This window comes from Zeus faber, assembly GCF_960531495.2.
Source record: "Zeus faber genome assembly, chromosome: 8".
NCBI lineage: Eukaryota > Metazoa > Chordata > Actinopteri > Zeiformes > Zeidae > Zeus > Zeus faber.
Window position 1 is genome coordinate 27,533,165 of NC_137195.1, and position 24,133 is coordinate 27,557,297.

Below are 24,133 nucleotides of genomic sequence, written 5' to 3' on the forward strand. Positions count from 1 at the left end.
CGTCTCCCTCCCTAAACCGGTACCTGTGGGTCGAAGCTCCCAGATGTGCATATGCAGGTTTTCTATTCTTCTGCCATTAAGCTGAGGCATGATGCAATGCATTGCAAAAAGGCTGTTGAATAATTGAAATTGGTGCCAAACAGCATCACTCATCAGTGATCTGGATGTAAGCATAAAATGGTTTACACATAAAGAGCAATCCATCTTTTTTTTATATCCATGAGCCTGTAGTCACCATTTGTCTGAAAGTATCCAGCTAAAGGCTTTATTTTTACAATTAGGCCTTGTTTGTCTATCCATCTATCATCCATCTATCTATCATCCATCTATCTATCATCCATCTATCTATCATCTATCTATCTATCTGTCTGTCTGTCTGTCTGTCTATCTATCTATCTATCCATCTATCATCTATCTATCATCCATCTATCTATCATCTATCTATCTATCTGTCTGTCTGTCTGTCTGTCTGTCTGTCTGTCTGTCTGTCTGTCTGTCTATCTATCTATCTATCCATCTATCATCTATCTATCATCCATCTATCTATCATCTATCTATCTGTCTGTCTGTCTGTCTGTCTGTCTGTCTGTCTGTCTGTCTGTCTGTCTGTCTATCTATCTATCTATCCATCTATCATCCATCTATCTATCATCTATCTATCTATCATCTATCTATCTATCATCCATCTATCTATCATCCATCTCTCTATCATCTATCTATCTATCATCCATCTATCTATCATCTATCTATCTATCATCTATCTATCTATCATCCATCTCTCTATCATCTATCTATCTATCATCCATCTATCTATCATCCATCTATCTATCATCTATCTATCTATCATCTATCTATCTATCATCCATCTATCTATCATCCATCTATCTATCATCTATCTATCTATCATCCATCTATCTATCATCTATCTATCTATCATCCATCTCTCTATCATCTATCTATCTATCTGTCTGTCTGTCTGTCTGTCTGTCTGTCTGTCTATCTATCTATCTATCCATCTATCATCTATCTATCATCCATCTATCTATCATCCATCTGTCTGTCTGTCTGTCTGTCTGTCTGTCTGTCTGTCTATCTATCTACCTGTCTGTCTGTCTGTCTGTCTGTCTATCTATCTATCTGTCTGTCTGTCTGTCTGTCTGTCTGTCTGTCTGTCTGTCTGTCTGTCTGTCTGTCTGTCTATCTATCTATCTATCTATCTATCTATCTATCTATCTATCTATCTATCTATCTATCTATCTATCTATCTATCTATCTATCTATCTGTCTATCTATCTATCTATCTATCTATCTATCTGTCTATCTATCTATCTATCTATCTATCTATCTATCTATCTATCTATCTATCTATCTATCTATCTATCTATCTATCTATCCATCTGTAACACCAGAAATCTATCTGTCTATCTACCTAATATAAGGTGTAAAGATAGACAGAGTAACTTAGTCTATTTTGTTTTCTCTCTCTCTCTCTCTCTCTCGCTCTCTCTTTCTCTCTCAATAGTCCAATAGAAAATGAGTTGCTTGTTTTTATATGGCAGTAACATGAAACAGTAAAAACTGTTTGTTTCTATGGGATTTTTGCGAGTTATACTAATACATTAAGTTGATTTGTTGTGTACAAACTAGTGGAACAAACTAGTTTTGAATCGAATAACATCAATACCCAGCAACATATCACATCCACTATCAGTCTGACTCTGAGCTCTACATTTTTGGCGATTTTCAAATAGTTTCCCTTTATTTGTACATTAACCGCCATTGTTTGCACTGTGCCTGAGTGTACAGCAATCACTCTCATAATTATTTTGATGATTGTTATTGAGGGACCACAGGGCGTTGGAAAGAGTTCCCATGGGTAAACAATTAGCCAGGTTAATGCATCGGACAAAAGATAAACAAATAAATAAAGCCGTCACAAAGTGTCACCCCGAAATTATTGGGAGGACGCACGGAGAGAAATCCGTCATCAGCAAAAGCACAAATAAACGGAACATAGCATCCATCCGTCCAGCCCTCCATCCATCCCTCCATCCAAGCCCTTCATCCCACTCTTCCCCTCATCCTTTGTATGGTGGTAGCGTGCTGATGTGATGTATCCACACACACACACACACACACACACACACACACACACACACACACACACACACACACACACACACACACACACACACACACACACACACACACACACACACACACACACACACACACACACACACACACAGGGCTACAAGGCTGGTAATGCAGAGTTAATAAGATTGGAGAGCAGCTGATGGTTGCTCACATTCAGGCCAGATTACATGTAATTTAATTGGGGCTCGCTCTCTCCTCTGCCTCCCTTTATTGTCCTCCACCTCCTACTCCTCTTCCTCATCCTCCCGCTCTGTCCCTTTTGTTGGGAGTAGCTCTGTGGTTCAGCTGCGCATAAAGACACAATGGGGTTCGCACAAGTCCTGTTTGAGCACACGCTCCAGCGACCCACATGTCTACGAAACCAACAGACAGACACACACACACACACACACACACAGACACACACACACACACACACACACACTTCCACCCTTCAGGCTACTTCACACCCTAAACTCCTCAACGTCGACTCATTATTTTCTCCATTTAACCCTTTTCTTCTATGCTGCGAAGAGATTGACGTCCTGGATGAATTTTAAATATTTTTACTCTGTTTTGAGGAATGGCCACATTGCACACCCAATAATTGTTGGGAATTAATACTTATTCCAATTGTCTCATTATAAATGGAAGCCATTTATAGAGCCACTTAGGCCTTATCACCTGCCTCACATTCACCTATTCACAATTTCTCCCATTATCAACAACCAACCACAACCAACAACCTGCTCGTTAGGAGTTTTTAACGGTTGTGCTGGTGTCTGGAAAATCAGCCTGGAGGAGCCGAGGGTGGAACCACCAACCCTCCACCTACCAGGCGACCACTCCACCTCCACGGCTACTGCTCCCTATTATAAGCACTGCTTTGCCTTCAACAACCTTTGAACACGGTGCCCGTGTTTGCGTTTGCTTCGAAAACCATCGTCTGCCGTCTTATGTTCACTTTTTTTCCATATCGCCTTACTGTGGCTGAGCCGGATAAGACAGAGAAAAAAATATATATATGTATGACGTCTAAATCCAGGAAAAATGGATCCGTCTACCGATGGATCAAATTTCACATTTTACGTCGACGGGAAATGTGAAGGTGAAGACACTGCAGAATGACGCGGACGCAGATATAGAGGGTGAAAAAGAGAGAGCGAGAGATAAAGAGAGACAGAGAGAGTCAGGGAGAGAAAGGGAGACAGGGAGAAAAGGGAGGTTAGGGGAGAGATAAATAGATCGAGAGATAGAGAGATGGAGCGAAGTGGGGAAGGAAAGAAAGAAAGACGTCATCGGTGGGAGACAGGAGAGAGAGAGAGAGAGAGAGAGAGAGAGAGAGAGAGAGAGACATGGAGAGATGCTCACGTCTTGCCGTCAGTTTCTTTGTGTCTCCATCCATCTCTTTTATGGCCCAGCATGCTTTGCCTGCCCCCCACCCAACCTCAGCTGTCACGGGGGCACAAACGCATGTGCCCACCCACACACACACACACACACACACACACACACACACACTCACACACAGACACAGACACAGACACAGACACAGACAGACACACACACACACACACACACACACACACACACAGACACACACACACACACACACACACACACACACACACACACACACACACACACACACACACACACACACACACACACACACACACACGTACTGTATATATACACAGACACACACATAAAAGAAACATCAGTAGCTCCGGTCACAAAAACAGCAGGCATCTGGCTTTTATCAGCCACACACACACAAGGCTACACACACACACACACACACACACACACACACACACACACACACACACGCGCACAAACAAACACACGCACGCCCGCTCGCACACACACACACGCACACACACACACAGACACACACACACACACACTCACACATACACACACACACACACACACACACACACACACACACACACACACACACACACACACACACACACACACACACACACACAGTACCGTCACCAGCGAGAACAAAGGCGGCGGGTAACCAGCACGCCATAAACATGCACACAAGCTAGCATGTCAAAAAAGGAGCAACAGCGAGGGAAACAGGATAGAGAGAGAGAGAGAGAGAGAGAGGGAGAGAGAGAGAGAGAGTAAAGATTTAGATGAGGAGGCACACAGCTGGTCTGACCCAAGGGCTTAATCAGGGCTGATAAATTAAACACACACAGCCTTCTCTCTGTGTGTGTGTGTGTGTGTGTGTGTGTGTGTGTGTGTGTGTGTGTGTGTGTCTCTTCGTTTTTGTCCTCTAAGTATTTCTTTCTCTTCTCGTTTTTCTTCAGACCACCCGTATCACACCTGCAGTTCGACTCTCTCTCTCTCTCCCTCTCTCTCTCTGTCTTCTTCCTCCTCCCTCTGTTCATTTGTTACTGCAGCTAAACTGAAGCTGGAACTAACAGTTACAGCAACTGTAACAACTGTAACAAGGCAAACGGCCACACACTGATACACAGAGCGAGAGCGAGAGAGAGAGAAGGTTTGTCCAAAAAAAACTAAATAGACAAGGTACTCTGGCTACCTTTACACCTTATATTAGGCAGATAGACAGATAGTTTCTGGTGTTACAGCAGAATGCATCGAAACAAATAAAATAACAATGCTAATAAAATGCATATGAATAAATAATATAACAAAAAATATACAAAATAGAACAAATCCACAATATACAGCACAATAAGCAACAACATTTAAAACACTAAATACATAAATTAATAAAGAAATCACTATCAATTCACATATACACACATTATATATATATGAATGGAGGTGGTTAAAATGTCCTTAATTTTTAAAAACCTAAAATTACTAGGTTTCTTCAAATCAAAAATGAGAAATTAAAAATACATTTTGAATTGAGAAAACCTTAAAAATATCTATAGGTTCAACAAAGGAGAGCAATGTTTTCCAAAGTGGGACCAATGACTTAAATCAATTTGTTTTATTATTATTATTATTATTACTATTATTAATAACAATAACAACAACAAAACACTAATAATAATAATAATAATAATAATAATAATAATAATAACAATAATAATAATAATAATAATAATAATAATAATAATAATAATAATAATAATAATAATAATAACAATAATAATAATAATCATAATAGCAACTGTATGGAAGGACATTTATATGTGATGTAAATGTAAGATAAAGTGATAGACAGAAAAAACCTCTGGAAAATATGAAGTGAAAAACAAAAGATATAACAGGGATGAAAAAGGAGAGGAGGAGAGAGAGGAGAGCCAAGGACAGAGGAGAGTTTGCGGGCTGTGTGGGTGTTGGGAGGACGGATGATGTGCAGGGAAGGTATTCGGTTTTCGCAGGCAGCGTAGTTGCCATCTCCCTAATTAGCGCAGTGACCTTGGCCCCCGCTCACAGTGGCTCTTCACACAATGTAAGGGCACACACACACACACACGCACACACGCATGCACACACACACACCCACACGGTTGCACACCCACACACCCACAAACAGGCACCGGAGCAATGCAGAATTAGACAGAGTTTATTATTACCATCATGACATTCAAAAGGGAACTTCACGTGGAGCGATATATATGACATCTGGTGTTAAGCCGTCCCAGTGGAGTTTATCACGTTGAAAACATATCACAATGTATGTAGACCCAAAAGACACAAATATATTTTTAAAATCAAATGTAGACCTCATATCGTCAAAGATGTGAATAAGTTGAGATGAATAAAGGCTATTAAAAAGGCAACTCACAGTCAAATAACCAAATGTATAAAAATAGCCAAAAATAAAGAACAGAAATAGCTTAATTATAAAATATACAGGATAAAGATGCACAGGATTAATTATAGGTATAAGTATATAAGGTATACATTATTAATATGTAATAACTACATTATTACAATGTATACAATGTGTTGTAATGCCTAAAAAGACACTAAATGACGACGACAAATCTGGTCCATAAGCTTACTGGTATTGCAAGAATAACGCAATATCTTATTGCAAGAATAGTGGTGTATTACATGATGCCCCAGCTCAGTCACCATGACTCAACAAGTGCGGCTCCACAGGAAGTGGCGAGCCACAAACTGTGCTACAACTGAACTCCACTCGACCCTGAACCTGAACCTTACGTTGTTCTCATGTGAGGGCTGTGCAGAAGTCGGCACACAAGCACATACAGTACAGCACACACACACACACACACACACACACACACACACACACACACACACACACACACACACACACACACACACACACACACTGATGAATTGATGATCTAGTGCTTCTCAAACATGTTGATAATCAATCACACACACACCAAAGTGCACCAAAACACATCCACTTTGCCGTGGGCAACACTTCCATCACTGAATCTTTTTTATTTTTGGATTTGTAATATTTTGCCCATATATGCGCCCAAAAGCACAAGGACAAGGACACACAATTAAGATTGAAACCCCCGTCAGACCTTTTTTCATGTAAAGTATACCATATGAATGCATCTTTAGGATTGTAAGGGGCGTAAGAAAACATTTGAGAATTTGACAATTCTTTCCTGCATCAATTACAGTATCAATTCTCTAAATAATAATATTGATATTTGAGTTCTGGATGCTCAGAATACTCAGCAGAACTTGTGTGTTCATAATTCAGTTCATAATTGTATCTGTTGAACTGCATCTCAATGAATGTATATCTAAAATGTATATCAGTTTGTGACGAAAGCTAATGTTTATTATGACAAAAATTAGAATTAACTGCTGGATTAACATTATAATTCTATACCGTATCATATTGAACCCTGATACATATGATATCAACACCTGCGTCACAGCGGCTGTGTCAATTGATTGTTCTCTGCCAGAAGTTCATTCATTTCAAATGAGAGAGTGTGTGACCGCTGTGTGCTGCATTCCATTCTTTCCTGCTTACGTGATGAAAATGCATGCATTCACTAAACCGGATGTTAGTGCATTATATACACTATCGTTATGACAATATGGATTTACTATGATAAAATAAAAATAGATTGGCAAATAAAACTTGAAATCGTTATTCACCAATGACTTTTTTGTTTTTGCGTTTTACATATTGTTATATATATACATAGAGCTCTGGGCAGCTTGAAACAGCGATAACAAGGCTTCCCATCATACCGCATAGTGTCTTACGTAAAGCAGCATATTCATGGTGTGAGTTTTTATGGTGTGTATGCTTTCAATGCAATCGGTGCGACCCAGGTGTAAGGATTATTACATGCATATATGGGAGTACATGAATGCACACGCACTTGTGGAGTCTAAACACACACACACACACACACACACACACACACACACACACACACACACAACACACATGCACAGACATGCACACACACACACAGTGTGTGAGTCAGAGGCGTGGAGGGTGGAAGGGACCACGGGATGAGCGGTAAAGCAGTGACAGTCTTCTACATAACGGCAGAAGAAGAAACTAATGAGGACGTAAGAGAGAGAGAGAGAGAGAGAGAGAGAGAGAGAGAGAGAGAGCGAGAGAGAGAGAGAGAGAAGCTGTAGCAGTAATCATCTTTTAGGTCAACGGTAATTACCGGGAAGACTGAGGGAGAACAGTGTAGCAAATAGAACACACACACACACACACACACACACACACACACACACACACACACACACACACACACACACACACACACACACACATACACACAGAAGGGTTTACACATGCATAATCATAAATACTAAGACACACAAACAAATGCAACATAGCACACACACACACACACACACACACACACACACACACGCACACACACACACACACGCACACACGCACACACGCGCGCGCAGCCTATTCCTCTACCTCGGCTTTTTGTATATTTTCTTCTTGTCTCCTTTCCGTTTGAAAGCACGACATGAACCTGTCATTGTGAAAGGTCTCATGGAGGCAGACGTCAGTTGGAGCCGTGCTTTTTGACAGTGCTTTTCAGCACGTCCACAAACAGACAGACAGTCCAATTCCATCGGCCGAAAAAAAACCAAAACGCCTCATCTCAGGGAGCTGCTTTGATGACTGTGGTCATATTGGAGAACTGATGCTTTGACTGGAGCCGGTGAAAAGTGTGAAAACCTTGAATTCTCGCTAATGTGACGGTAATTTGGGGGTGACCATCAATGGTTTTTATACAATATTTAATCAAACAAGAGATAACAAACACACAAATACTGTGCATACACACAGACATCCATACAGTGTATCCATATAGAGTACTGTATACTGGATAACAACAACATTGAACTATATCATAATGTAGCAGTAACCGGATAATATCAATATTCTTATATCACAATATTAATTCTATATTGCTAAGTGACCAACAAGGGCCATCAATAGAGAAATCCATGGGTACGATTGACATCATAAACTCAGGGCTCGGTTACACTTTTGATGGGGGCAGGTTTGCAGAGAGCACAGAGGACTCAAGCACTCTACACGTGCATAACAATGCTGAGCGCGATACCGGTCATCGTGGAGGGGGGCGCATGGGCCAATATTGTAAACAGGACCGTCACCGACACCGACTGGGTGCTCAACTTCAGGATGCGAAAAGATTCCTTTGAGCAACTACAGTACCTGCAATCTATCCATATTGCGCCAGGCCACCTCGGGATGTGGTCTGGCTGTTTGGATCTCAGATGACGTCGGCTCCGATCTGGTACCGTCCAAACCTGACAGTTAATGCGTCTCGGCGTGGTCGGATCACAAAAGTGTAAGTGAGCCCAGAGCCCCACATCCTACGTAGCCCAGCCTTTTGTATTACAAAGGCCAAAAATGCCGTAACCATATTGACCCTTGCGTGATGGCAGGGAGGAGGGGAGGGTGGAGAGGGTGGCGAGGGTGGCGAGGCCCTCTTGTTCTACTGGGAGCGTGTTGCACTCGAGCGCAAAAAATGACGAGAGGGTAAAAAAAATCACGTAAAAACCACGTAATTTAACAATTTTTATTTATATACTTATATACTAAAAGTGGGCACGATGGGCATATACCATTGCGAGCACAGAATGATCGTCAATTGTCATTCAGGATTGGCTTGTTAGTGGCTTTCTTAGGGCCTCATTGCTCACGTCGAAGTCACTCAACCTTCCCGGGGGAATGGTTTTTCCTCGGTAAGCTTCGAAAATACCCGAATCCCCTGCTCTCTTGTACATGTGGTAATTCATCTTCCGTTCTCTAAAAAGGGGTGTGGCTTCCTGATTCAACATGGATGCCCAACCGGTACCCAACATGCATTTCTAGCTCTACAACACAGGTAACGGTAGAACAATGACAAAGAGTTTGAGGAATGTTTTATTCCGAATTAACTCCTCAGCCCTTCTGCCTGCGTCCTTTCTCGGCGCCACCTCTGCAGTCTGCCTCCCTGTATTAAGGCCTAAACACGTCAACAGCGCTCTCCCGAATGGCCCCCCGAGCCGTTAGGAGCGACAGAAGAAAGACAGAGCCTTAATGAAAAGAGGTTTTAACACGGGGACCGGGCAAGGTGGCTGAGAGACCCTAGCTGCTGTGTAATTCAATGGACCGTTCCCGCTGCCTGTTTCAATTGCAATTTTCTTTCGTTTATAGAAAAAGCTCGGTGGCGATAGGGTGTTAATGATGGAGAGTAGGAGTGAGCCAGGCTATCCACTGTGTCCTTCTCACGCACAGCGTAGGATGGTGCCTGGTCGGGTCTGGCTGCCAACGCTCTCACGCCGCTTCTATCGCAAATGCGTGGCCGCGCGTGCACACAGACTTGTGGATGCACGCGCGCAATATGCTACAAAACCGCCATGTGATGCATGCAAATGTATTTATTTATGTAAATGGCGGACAATACTCAAGGCTTTCTCCATCACATTCGCATGCATAGAAATATGAGTGGAATATAAGTGGCACAAACAAACAGACTCACTGACTCACTCACTGACTCACTCACTGACCGACTGACTGACTAACCGATTAACCAACTAACCAACCAACTAACCAACCAACCAACCAACCACCTAACTAACTAACTAACTAACTAACAAACCAACCAACCAACCAACCAACCACCTAACTAACTAACTAATGAACTAACTAACGAGCGATGTGGTCCAGGCGCAGATGGCCAAGGTTCGTTCACACGCACGATCGAAGGAACAAAGGAAGGAAAGGATGAACTAAAAGAAAGCCCAACCAATCAAACAAAAGAACAAACAAAAGAAAGGACACGCAATCGAACAAAAAGAAAGAAAGGACCAACTAACTCAGCAAACAACAAACAACAAACAAACGAGAGAAAGACATCAATTTGCAGCGCGTCACCCTGTGAAGTCGGCGGTAGCAGTTCAAAAAGCTGAACAGATGGTAGGCAAGATAAAGTTTGCCACAGTTCAATTCTAAGCGATCGTAAAATCCCCTAATCATGGTGACTCTTTTGAAATAAATAATATATATTTAAAGAAGGTTTGTCGGTCTCATGTGGACATTCATACCAGGAGGGTAATCATGTAACCATGGCTTCAACAACTGCAGTACCACGCACTGACCACTTCATTATTTACAACCAAAATCCACAACTTTCGAAGCATCATTATCACCGTCACCACCAAGTCTCTTCTTTCCATCTTTTCACTGCTGCAGGGGAGACACATGCAGTGAAGCCTAAGGAAGCGGGACGACAACAAAGGCCACTTGGACACTCGGGCGGCCAACAAGTGAGACGGGCGGCGTGAAGGTCAGCTTCTCTTACCTTGGCCATCTGCGCCTGGACCCCGCTGGCTTTGAGAGAAGCCACAGCCTTCTGGGCCGCCGCAGGGCTGTCAAAGTCCACGAAGCCGTAGCCTGCGCGCACACACACACACGCACGCACGCACACACGCACGCACGCACGCACGCACACACACACACACACACACACACACACACACACACACACGCCGGAATACTGGGTGAGAAGGAGGGAACACAGGATGGGGAAAAATAGACAGGAGAAGAGGGACAGATGGAAGATGGATAAACACTTTGTTGCTGGAGTTCAGCCTTTATCTAAATCCATCACCACCGCTCCCCTCCCTGTTCCTGCCCCAGTGTATATTCAAGTACACAGTTTTGAATATTGAGCATCGGGTAAAAAAAAAACCAACAACATATAACTGCTCTGATTTGAACACATGAATTGACTTTGAGCATTGGCAAAAAAAAAAAACATGTATGATGTATTTTTCTGGGCGTAAATCTGTCCTTCTATTCATTTACTAAAAACTCAACCTCGGAACCCATCGGCTATCCGTCTGACGATGACAGACTGGGAGCACCGGCCAATATTTCTGGGGTTCCGGTGCAGCCAGCAGATATCCGGGCCAAGACTCCCTCTTCCGTGCGCCCGCCTTTGTTAAGAGTCCGATTAACAACTTGAGACACGTGTGTAGCTCTCCACACGGAGTGTAAACAATGACGGCGTGCGGAAGAAAAAGTCTTGGCATGGATATCCGCTTTCTACACAGAAACCCCAGAAATATTGGCCGTTGTCCCCAGAGTGCTAAAATCTAAACTTGTCACAATTTCTCAATAAAGTTTTACTATTTATTGTTGTATATCCTTTTATTTATCTTTAGTGAATTCTATACTGCTTATGACTTACGACGTGAACCGCTGGTGACACGGGGCAAACATGATGCATTAGAGGGTTAGAGTTAAATGCACGACTTCTGTCAGGCGCGTTTACAGGAAGTGGTGAAGAATTTTATATTATTATTATTTGTTATTTTTATTGGTCAGTTTACTTTTTCCTTCCTTTCATATATGCATATATGCATCTATTTTCTTCAAAAGAATCGTATTAGTATTTTTCATTTCTAATCTATATTAGTATTTTGTATGTCCTTCTATGTCTGTTTTGTCTTCTATGTACAACCCTTCTTTTTGTGGATACTGTGAAGCTCTATGTGTGTCTTGTGTTTTGTGACCATGCCATGTTTTCTGTGTAAACTGAAAAAAACGATAAATAAAACCTTTTAAAAATCTGCAACTTAATATGTATTTGACAATCGACCATTGCCCTTTTCAGCTGCCATTGCTTGGTAACCCAAGACATGCAAAATAAGCTGCTTTGGTAAACTGGTAAGGACAAGCTCAGGTGGGTTATCTCCAGATTAGGGGCCTTTCTGAATGGAGTTTGCATGTTCATCAAGTGCTCACATGGGTCTACTCCAACAAAGAAAAGACCCCAATTAAAAATATGCCAAAGCAAAACAGTGTATTTTTATTTAAATTAAAATTGCATTTCCTTATGGAACAAAACAACAGAAGTTAATGTAATAACTTCATGAAGTTAATGTCTTTTTATATTTTTATGTACATAGTTTTATTTTCTTTTTGTAAAATTTTGCTTTGCTTTTTTACATTCTTTACTGTTGTCCTGTATGTACAAGGAGTCACACCCAAAACCAGAGTAAAATTCCTTGTATGTGTAAGTGTACTTGACCAAAAAAGCCTGATTCCGATTCTAATAATGTATGTGTAATCTATATATATATACTGTATATAAAATGGAGCTGCCAGGCGAGAGGAAAAGAAGAAGGCAATAGAGAAGGTTTATGGATGTGGTGAGGGAAAACATGCAGGTGGTTGGTGTAAGGGAGGAAGATGCGCAGAACCGAAGGTTTTGGAGACAGATGATCCGCTCTGGCGACCCCTAACGGGACCAGTTCCAAAGACGAAGAAGACGATACTGTATTCATCCACACATATATAACCCTAACCGCTTCAAGGCAAAGATTCTCATTAGTGTGTCCCTTTCTTGTACAGAATTCCAGGTTTACGATATAGGGTAGAAGCAGAAACTACTGAGAAATACTACTAATACTACTACTACAAAAAATAAAAGTACATGAAAAAATAACATTAAAAAGAAATGGGTGACTGCAAAAAAACAGTGTGACTGGTCAGGGAATTTGAAAGAGACAAACAAACGGAGAGAGGGCGCAAGTTGTCCAAATCCATCAAACTGATAACTAGTCCATTAGGGACAGACACAAAAAGAGAGAGGGAAAGAGAGAGGCGGTGGGAAAACAAAAACAAACAAAGATAATCACAGATGGGGGGAAAAAAAAACGAGAAAAAAAACGAGAGCAAAGAGACAGAGATCTTGGGACGTAGACAAAACAAACAAGATGGTTATGTTGATCTTTATGTCGATGTGTGATTTGGAAATGAGTCGTACATTTTGCGCTAAGTGTGTTTGCTCAGTTGTACGGGTCTGAACCAGTGACGTAAGTAGCGCCGATGCAGCCGGTGCAGCTGTACCGGGGCACAGGGGCCTCTCGGGGCCCATTCCATCAGCGTGCCAGTGATCAGGGCACCTGTGATCTGCACTCTGATCGTGGCGCCCACGGTCTGCGTTTCACTGTGTCCCTCTTCGTTTGTTCCTCTAAATAAATCAAACGAAAACATTTTATTCCACTCCGTTTCCTTATTAATCTAAACAATCAAGGCACTGTGTGCCGACATAGTGAAGGCTGCCCACTGCGGGTGCCTGAGCACCTGCCCTTTGCCCTTTGATGCTCCATGGGCCCCATGGTGAACTTTTTATCAGGCGTGGTCTTATTTTAAGCATGAATGAACAATGAGGTCGCAGATTGTCTGGGCAAGATATGCATATTCATGAGGAACGTATCCTCGGCGCGCCCACGATGTGCGCACAGCAGAGCACAGATCACGGGTTCCCCGATGCGCACCATCCCAGGTGCCTGTGATTGATTTAACCCAGAGCGGCAAAATGCCTAGAACCGGAGCTGAGCCTGGGTCCATGTGCCTTTTCGGTTTTTTTTGAGCACCTGCCCTTCTTAACGTCTCTGCACGGGCATGTGCGTGTGTGTGTGTGTGTGTGTGTGTGTCTTAAACCCATTAGCACCCGTGAGACCAATAAAATTCTGATAAAAAAAATTTGATTCTATATATTCATGTACATAAAGCGAGAAAAAGAGGGGTCCACGAAAAGCGGCAGTGGCGGTGTGGAGTGGGCCGAGTCTGTTAACACAATTACTATCCACATGTTGAAGTGGCTCGTTAATTACAATCCCAACTGTAAATATGCTCAGAATCAGTTAGTCAACACATATTTCTCCAGTTTTTCCTCTTGCCGCCGCTCTGTTTTTGTCATTGATTCGCTCTACATCACTCCGTCTCTCTTCATTGCCAGCAACATCTGTTCTTCTCCAGTCAGTTTTTTCTTTCATTCTTTCGTTTCAGGGTTTGGATGCACACCCAGTTCTGCTCATAAGCAGATGAGTTTTTCTTTTCTTTTTTTATTGTTCAAAGGCACCGGGGCAGCGGCACAGCGCAAGCAAATATTTATGCAAACTGCTAATGAGAACCCAATCATTTTGCCAAAATAAAATCATGCACACACGCGCGCACGCACACACAGTAGTTTTTGTACACACAGTACAGTGTGTGATTGTAGTGTGCCTCACTACAAAAGTGCCTCAACAACACACACACACACACACACACACACACACACACACACACAGACACACACACACACACACACACACACTCACACTGATGAATTGATGATCTAGTGCTTCTGAAACATTTTGATAATCAAAGGTGTAGATTTTAGTATTTAGTACGTTGTGTATTGCCCCCGCCCCCCCCATAAAAACATGAAAGAAGCAGAGGGCTTTTATTTTGAACAAAAAAAATAATAATAATAATGTTACTCATAGATGCAACAATGCCTCCGATAGGGGTGGGTCTTTTTTCTTCAGCACTGGATCTTTTTTACTTCCAAAATATGAATATGAATCATGAGCTCATACAACCACTGAATCATTTGTGGCAAACGTAATTATCCCCGCCACACACACGCACGCACGCACACACACACACACACACACATTGTTGTGATGTCAGTCAGCAGCGGCACAGCGTCTCCTCCTCTCCTCCGGCGCCGTGCGCACGCAGGCAGGTTGATAACTATGGAGGAGGTCCGATATCAGTCTCAAAACCAAGTAGGTTGTGAGCCACTAGGTAGTATTCAAGTTTCCTTATGTTACTTAGTTTGCTTAAGATGTGATTTCTTGTGATTTCGACTGTCATCGCTCGTGTGTAGATTTACACTTTGGAGGCGAGGTTTTTTGTTTTCCAGAATTGTTTTACCATAGGCTTTAACAAGGTATCATTCCCTAATAGATTTTATCAATGTTTTCAATCAGTTATGACCAACATGTATTCTTGTTTTCAGTCAGCTTCAGTAACATAGTTGAGAGGTACTTGATTCTGAAAAATCATTCCAAAACACACATATGCGTGATATGATGTTTTGAATGTGCAGAAAGTTTTGAACATGAGCATAATCCTGCTGAAACACATGTGAGCTACTTAAGTCCAGGGGTTTATAAATGGATTTAAATGAATTGATTCATCATTGACGTGAATAGGCTACGATTTCAGGATTTATAGAAGAGTAAATCATGCCTACAGTGTATATGTGTGTTGATTTAGCAGAGATAATGCTAAACCTCTTGAATCTCTTGAAATTAGAAAAGTTGATCTACAGGAGAATAAATAATTGAAAGCACTACAGAATGCCGGAGAGCATAACTGCTCCTCCATTATATTTTGAGATGTCACCTGGTGCCTGAATTTTGTGTTTTCCTTTACATAAATGAAGACATTTCCTCCATAAATTGATGTAGAAAAGGCACAAATTGGTGCATAATCCACCAGAATGCAGGAAATGAAGTTTTTGACACACAAAAAAAAGAAAAAGAAAATACATACAGTGGGGCAAAAAAGTATTTAGTCAGCCACCAATTGTGCAAGTTCTCCCACTTAAAAAGATGAGAGAGGCCTGTTATTTTCATCATAGGTAAACCTCAACTATGAGAGACAAAATGAGAAAAAAAATCCAGAAAATCACATTGTCTGATTTTTAAATAATTTATTTGCAAATTATGGTGGAAAATAAGTATTTGGTCAATAACAAAAGTTCATCTCAATACTTTGTTATATACCCTTTGTTTGCAATGACAGAGGTCAAACGTTTTCTGTAAGTCCTCACAAGGTTTTCCCACACTGTTGCTGGTATTTTGGCCCATTCCTCCATGCAGATCTCCTCTAGAGCAGTGATGTTTTGCGGCTGTCGCTGGGCAACACGGACTTTCAACTCCCTCCAAAGATTTTCTATGGGGTTGAGATCTGGAGACTGGCTAGGCCACTCCAGGACCTTGAAATGCTTCTTACGAAGCCAGTCCTTCGTTGCCCGGGCGGTGTGTTTGGGATCATTGTCATGCTGAAAGACCCAGCCACGTTTCATCTTCAATGCCCTTGCTGATGGAAGGAGGTTTTCACTCAAAATCTCACGATAAATGGCCCCATTCATTCTTTCCTTTACACGGATCAGTCGTCCTGGTCCCTTTGCAGAAAAACAGCCCCAAAGCATGATGTTTCCACCCCTATGCTTCACAGTAGGTATGTTGTTCTTTGGATGCAACTCAGCTTTCTTTCTCCTCCAAACACGACAAGTTGAGTTTTTACCAAAAAGTTCTATTTTGGTTTCATCTGACCATATGACATTCTCCCAATCCTCATCTGGATCATCCAAATGCTCTCTAGCAAACTTCAGATGGGCCTGGACATGTACTGGCTTAAGCAGGGGGACACGTCTGGCACTGCAGGATTTGAGTCCCTGGCGGCGTAGTGTGTTACTGATGGAAGCCTTTGTTACTTTGGTCCCAGCTCTCTGCAGGTCATTCACTAGGTCCCCCCGTGTGCTTCTGGAATGTTTGCTCACCATTCTTGTGATCATTTTGACCCCACGGGGTGAGATCTTGCGTGGAGCCCGAGATCGAGGGAGATTATCAGTGGTCTTGTATGTCTTCCATTTTCTAATAATTGCTCCCACAGTTGATTTCTTCACAACAAGCTGCTTACCTATTGCAGATTCAGTCTTCCCAGCCTGGTGCAGGTCTACAGTTTTGTTTCTGGTGTCCTTTGACAGCTCTTTGGTCTTGGCCATAGTGGAGTTTGGAGTGTGACTGTTTGAGGTTGTGGACAGGTGTCTTTTATACTGATAACGAGTTCAAACAGGTGCCATTAATACAGGTAACGAGTGGAGGACAGAGGAGCCTCTTAAAGAAAAAGTTACAGGTCTGTGAAAGCCAGAAATCTTGCTTGTTTGTAGGTGACCAAATACTTATTTTACCGAGGAATTTACCAATTAATTCAATAAAAATCCTACAATGTGATTTCCTGGATTCTTTCCCCCCATTCTGTCTCTCATAGTGGAAGTGTACCTATGATGAAAATTACAGGCGTCTCATCTTTTTAAGTGGGAGAACTTGCACAATTGGTGGCTGACTAAATACTTTTTTGCCCCACTGTATATATATATATATATACACACACATTTTTTTTACTTTAACAATTTAATGAATGCAACCAAACAGCTACAGTTTACAACTATATGAATTACAATATAACTATACGGTTTTACTATATAGTTTTATATATATAGTTATATACTGTATAATATATATATAGTTTATATAGTTTCTATGAATTCAAGTTTTCAAGTTAAATATTATATGTATAATACATATAACATTTAATATGTAATATGTTATATGTAATTTAACTTGAACACAATCAATAAAAAATATATAACTCTATCTTTTTTGATAGGTTGCAGTTTGTTCTCAGAGGTAAAAATGTTCACATGTTGACTTCAAACTGTAAAGATCACAGAAATCCCATGCCGTGTGGGAATTTCTCTTCTTCTGGGTGGCTATTATTTCAGCCCTGTAACAAACCCTGTAGGCGCTGTAGAAGATGAACCTTGTCATCGTTCACAGTCTGGAAGCGGCTTCCCTCCGCCCAAAGAGGACAAGGCGACAGACATGACGGAACTCGGTTGTCTGGGTCGGGGCCAAATTCTGGCTCTGCTGCGTCTGTTCATTACACCTCAGAAACAGGTGAATAGCATCAATCCCAACCGTGCACAACACGCCAAGTCCTCGGGCTCAGTGCCAGGGAACATAGACAATAACAATTACGACGTTCACGGAACTACCTCGCTGCTTTCACCGAACTACCTCGCTGCTGAGCCTGATGGCAACGGCCCCCTGCTTTTCAAAAAGACTGTTCAAACTTCAACTAAAAACTTATTATTATTTTTTTTTTTTCCGTTCTCTGCGGATGGAAACGATCGCATCCCCAGGCACGACGATAAGGAAAGTTTCTGGAGAACGGAGTCGTAGATAAAAATAATATCTCCAAATTATATAATCCCTCTCATTTCCGTCCCAGTCCCTCTCCATCTGTGGACTCGTAAATGGCAGAGATGAAAATCCATCCTGCTCCATCAGGCCTGACTGCATATTCCAGACTTGAATAGTATATATATATATATATATATATATATATATATATATATATATATATATATATATATATATATGTATATATGTATGTATATTGTGATTTATCGCGCACACACTGTCACACACAAACACACGTGCACGTGTGGAAATGAGTGCTCTTTCTCTCAGAGACATGCACGTACCGTCTAATCTCCTGAGTTCCCAGAGTTCCTGGCCCTGGGCCATTAGTATGGGCTGGATGAGTTAAGAGGGGTATGGAGAGAAATATAGGGGAGTGGAGAAGAAAGAGAGACATAGAGAGAGAGAGGGAGGGAGAGATAAAGGGAGATAGAGAGAGCGAGAGAGAGAGCTAGAGAGAGAGAGAGAGAGAGAGAGAGAGAGAGAGAGGTTGGATTGTCTTTGGGAAAAAATCTGAAGCTGGCTTCCTGTCCCGTTCCTTCCTACATCCTGCCATCAGTGCGTTCGCACGACAACAACAAACAAACAAGAATAAATAAATTAATTGCCGTTACCTGAAAGATTAAGGTGGAAGGACAATATTTATTCAATACCTTCTCTCTCAGGATATCTTTCTGAAAACACAGGAGGGTGTCCGCTTAATCATCAGCTTCAAGGGGGGGGGGGGGGGGGGGCTCCCCTTCCTCTCCGTATCTACCCCAGTTATTTTAACCCCTCCCTCCCTCTCGTCTTTTAATTTCCTCACCTCAAACCTCCACCCAACCGCTCGCCGCTCTTTCTGTGCGCTTATCCCTGTTCTGTTTGTCTCATCCCGTCTCCAAATTCAGCATCGGAACTCAACAAACACTGAGGGGTGCTGTGGGGAAAAACCTTAACCTCACCCATGGTTTTCTAAACTTTAAACCTGAAAACTCCCTTTTTTACCTTATTTCAGAGGAGCTCTTGAAATACGCTTTCCCAAGTGCAGGTTCACCTGCCTCACGCCACTCGAGTGGCATATTCAGGCCCACCGACACCAAACTGAGGCCAGGGAGAAGCCCTGGCGGACGCCTACTCCCCCCCACCAAGCAGAGAAAAAAAAAATCAAGGAAATGCCCGGACTCTGGCACAGGGTTCCCATACCTAAAAGTACAGACTCTGAAACAGGGTTCCCATACCTAAAAGTACAGACTCTGAAACAGGGTTCCCATACCTTAAACCAATAAAAAAGTCCAACAAAACGGGTTCCCCAGAAAAGCACGGCCCACTGGCGACCCTCCTCCAGCCCTTCTCCCTTGCGGAGCGTGGGGCCTCGAGCCGCTGTGCTGGCTGGTGGAGGTGTAGCTGGGCTTGGTTGTTGCGGGGGCTGCTTGGAGGGATGGCCTGGCTGCATGGCTGCTGGATGGTCCCGGCTGCTGGGCGGAGGATCTAGCTGCAGGCGGTTACCGGTGGTGGTTGCCGAGGCTGCTTCTCCCCCGGTCCTCAACGGACCGCCTGTGTGCTGCTGCTGCCAGTCGGGAGAGGGTTGGTGCTGGGGCCGCCCGTTGACTCACTGGTAGCTCCAGGGACATGCCCCGGAGCAGATAGACAGCATGTCATGACAAGGGCTCCTCTCTTGAGTGTGTGTGGGGATATGGGTTTTACTTGCTGGTCGTTAGACCAATCAAGAGCAACAGGTATACAGCCACACTGATGTTGGGCCCCAATTCCCTAGACCCAGGACAGGTGTGGCTGCTCAAACCACACCATCCCCACACCACAGCCTGTTTTTCATTGTGTAGTGTAGACAGGTGAACTAAAAAGTTCCTTTTTAGAAAACAGCGACGCACAGTGAAGACCCATAACCAATTGGACAGGGACACATTTTGGATCATTTTGGCTTGGCTTTACAGTTTTGGTTGTATTCTAAAATCTTTGGTTAATTATTAAACAGTAAATATAAGCTTCAAGTACAGATTGACAACTGGGATTTGTGAGTATTTACATGAAAATTGGTTACATAACTTTCAATATAACAACCATTTTCATCCATAGTCCCCTTCTTTCAGGTAATCAAAACTACTAGGACGGATGACTAAAATGTTTAAATTGGCCACTATTTATATTATTTGGTGAGTGTGATGGACCAAGGGGGCGTGGCCAAGCCGCCGCTGCAGCTCCCATTCGGGGCCGCTCAGCTGCTGTGGATCAGGCGAAGCAACGGAGGGACTCGCGGATTCGCCTGATCCCAAAACGGGAAGAAATAATTGTTGGTTGTCCTCACAGTAAGGATCGGTTTGCCGGAGAGACGAGATGCCCAGAGCCAATTCCGCCCGAAAGGCAAGCTGCCTTTCCAAGAGCAGCCCGTGGAAGCTGTAATTCTGCACGGACTATGTATATTGGCCTGCGAGCCCCTGAGTTTTTCTTTTGGCCCACGAGCCACATTTTGATTTTAAAAATCACAATTAATAAACATGCCAACCGGCGCTGTTTGGCCTCCGCCTGCCTCCTCTTCCTCATTCCCTGCCCCAGCCCCAGCACGCACCCTCAGAGTGAGATATCTTTTGTAAAATATGACTTTCTGAAGTCTCATAAACATCACTCAATATCTTACCCCCAAGTGCTCTTCCAAGAGCATAAACCACTTCTGTGAATTTCCAGGCTGTAGCCAAAATCTTTCTTGCACTTCATCGTCTGTCAAAAAAGGCTGTCTTGCTTTAACTCTGTTTGGCTCATGATACCTTGATGATAATGCTTGACAGCAAAGTGCTTGGGAAACGTATTTGGGCAAAATTATGTAAACCTGGTCGGTTGCTGCCTCTTCTGCGCATGGCCGTTAAGGAAATGTAGGCGTTTGGGCCTAAAAACGGTGGTGTGTTTGGTAGACATTCCAACTCCAATGGTTATGGAGTAGTGTTGACACGGCCTACATCTATAGCCATGGCCTACAAAGACAACAGATTACAAATGGCGACAAGGGTGAAAGCCTGGGAAGACGCCGCTCGCAATCCGCAGATGCCAGGGCTGCGTTCTGCACAGTAAATAAAGAGTTTACATTTATAGATGAGGGGCGTGGGTTTGCATTTTTATGAATACAAGCTCTACGAGGTTTAGTATTCACAGCGGGCTTGTGCTAAATCAAAGTCCGCGGAGTGTCTCCATTGCCAAGATCGGCCCAGTGCTCTGTTTGTGTTTTAGGAGGGGTTGACAAAGGAGCTGGAAATCAATTTACAGTTGAATTACTGCTTTAATTTAATAAATTTGTGCTAATTAGCGGCCATTCTTCAGTGTTATTCCAAGACTGAAATACGTTTTTTTCCCATCTGCTATTGCGCACACTGTACTCAAGGACAAACACATCCCATATGAGGCAGCAAGACAGGGTTTCAGAATGGCTTGTTTTGTGTCGTTATCAATAAAAATGTGCGGAAGTTCATTTTCTCTGATGGGAATGTCACAAAGACACTTCGTCATGAATACATGAAGAAGGTTTATGTGCCCCCAAAAAGAGATACAGTGGTACCCCGACTTACGACTGTAACTCGTTCTATAAGAACGGTTGTATGTTAAAACAGTCGTATGTCGAAGCAGTTTTTCCCATATACACCACACTCATATTTTTCGATGATTTCCTTCTTAGTTTCAATGGGAATCATTGCCTTTTTCTTTTTCCCATCATCCTTCTTCTGAGGAGTCATCATGAAGGGTGAAAATAAACAAAACACACAGCACCAACACATTAAATATGAAAACAATATCGATAAGCCACGAACTACGTGCACACATGATGTAGGTCGCCCGCTGACTGACTGCTGACTGACTGCTGACTGACTGCTAACTGACTGCTGACTGACTGCTAACTGACTGCTGACTGACTGCTGACTGGCCGCCGACGCGCCAACTGTAAATTTTCACGGTCGTATCTTGGAGCAGTCGGTCACAAGTCGATACAAATTTTCGTGACTATCGCTACTCGTATCTTGGATTGGTCGTAAGTAGATGCAGTCGTAAGTCGAGGTACCACTGTATACCGATCAAAAAGTCCAATTGTAAAGCAGACAATTTCAAAAGATGGACACATGAGAACAGATGTGAACCCAGAGCCACTGCTGATTACTATGAATTCCTAGCAGGTACGGCCATGTTGTAGATTCCACTCAAGTCCAGATTACGCACCACAGCGCAATTAAAAAGAAGATGAGATAGTAATCACTCGACTAATAGTGTTTTCAGTCTATCCCCTCGTTGATGTCACGAGATCCTCGCAGGTCATTTTTAAGATGCTTCATTCATACGACCGCGGGATGTTGGGAGCACTCGCTCCGATCATTTAAGCTCCCCATTGAATTTCTTCTTCTTTTTTTTTTTTTATTGCTAAATCATCCGCAACCTTTTATCAGTCAAAGCCTTTCGGGCTCTTGCCACTAACGCTCTGATTACTCAGACTGGTGTTTTTTTTTTGTTTTTTTTTGCGGGGAGCAGCGTTGAAGAACTCAGTTCTGGAGTCCTGGAGCTCAGGCAGATAGCGAGCGCCAATCACGCTGAACATGTGTTCTTCAGCGCCCCCCTCTTCAAAAGAGCCACAATCACATTGATTAGTTCTTTGTTCCGAGCACTTGAACAATCAAGCGGACCCTCTAAAAGAGCTTAAGTCTGTGTGGCTCCAGCCCCCCCGCATGGTATTTGAAACATATTGTTGGCGATGCACGGCGCTCTCTGAACCCGCTTGGCCAACAAACTGCTGCCACGGCGTCTATTGAGAGCTGCTCACACTGAAGCACGGGTGTGATTGCGCTGCAATTGTGAAATCAAGCGGCATGGAGGCAAAGCAAACAAACCATTAGAGATGCACTTGGCTGTGCGTCAGTCATGTGGATCCAGAGATGAACCCATTCATTACGGTTATTAATACCATTTATATTGCGTAAGCGACACACATGGACGCGCAACATGAGTGGAGATTTAATCCAGACATAGACATAAAGCCGGTGCCGTCTTTCAAACCTCTTACTTCCATCGGAAAGCATATCCTGATTTTAGTTGCCATTAATCATTTTACATTTGTGCGTTAAAATGATTTTGGAGAGTTTGGAGTCCTGAGTCGCTGGGCAAAAAGTTTGCGACTCAGCAACTGCAGGCACAGAGGTTCAACTCTCAAACAAAATGAACCGAGCGGCAAATTCTTGTGAGAATGACATTGACAACTCAGAGGCAACGACTCCTCCGATTCTAAACTAAATGAAGAGTCAAAAATTTGAACTCATCTTTTTACTGAGTGAAACGAGCCGGACTTCTCAACCCTACTGCTTTTTGTGTTTCACTTATCTGTTGGTATAATTATTTTATTTATTTTTCTCTCGCACATTTTAAAGTCTTCTTTGCAATATTGCTTGTTGAAATAAAAGCTTTAAAGGAGAAATTTTGTGTTAAAAAAATGCAAAAGCAAATAAAAGTTTAAAGATTTGGTCTCACATGACAAAGAGAAAATCCATATGCTCTGGATGGTTAAGAATGGTGAAGCAAATGTTATTTCTACTCACCTTTGCATTGATTCGTGGTCTTGTCCAGAATGGCCTTTGTTGACACAATTTTTCCATAACTGTAAGAATAAAGAACAAAAAAACAGTCA

General features: G+C 42.6%; 1 protein-coding gene across 2 annotated transcripts in view; it reads right to left on the reverse strand.

Moving 5' to 3' along the window:
* LOC307233953 (RNA-binding motif, single-stranded-interacting protein 3-like) overlaps window positions 1–24,133 on the reverse strand; it is a 168,065-nt gene that overhangs the window by 79,176 nt on the left and 64,756 nt on the right. For both annotated transcript variants that reach the window (XM_080005448.1, XM_080005447.1), the window contains exons 3-4: window positions 24,045–24,103; window positions 10,950–11,041 (exon numbers count right to left, since the gene is read on the reverse strand). In XM_080005448.1, the coding sequence (XP_079861574.1) occupies window positions 10,950–11,041; window positions 24,045–24,103 (151 nt within the window). The remainder of the gene's footprint in view (window positions 1–10,949; window positions 11,042–24,044; window positions 24,104–24,133) is intronic.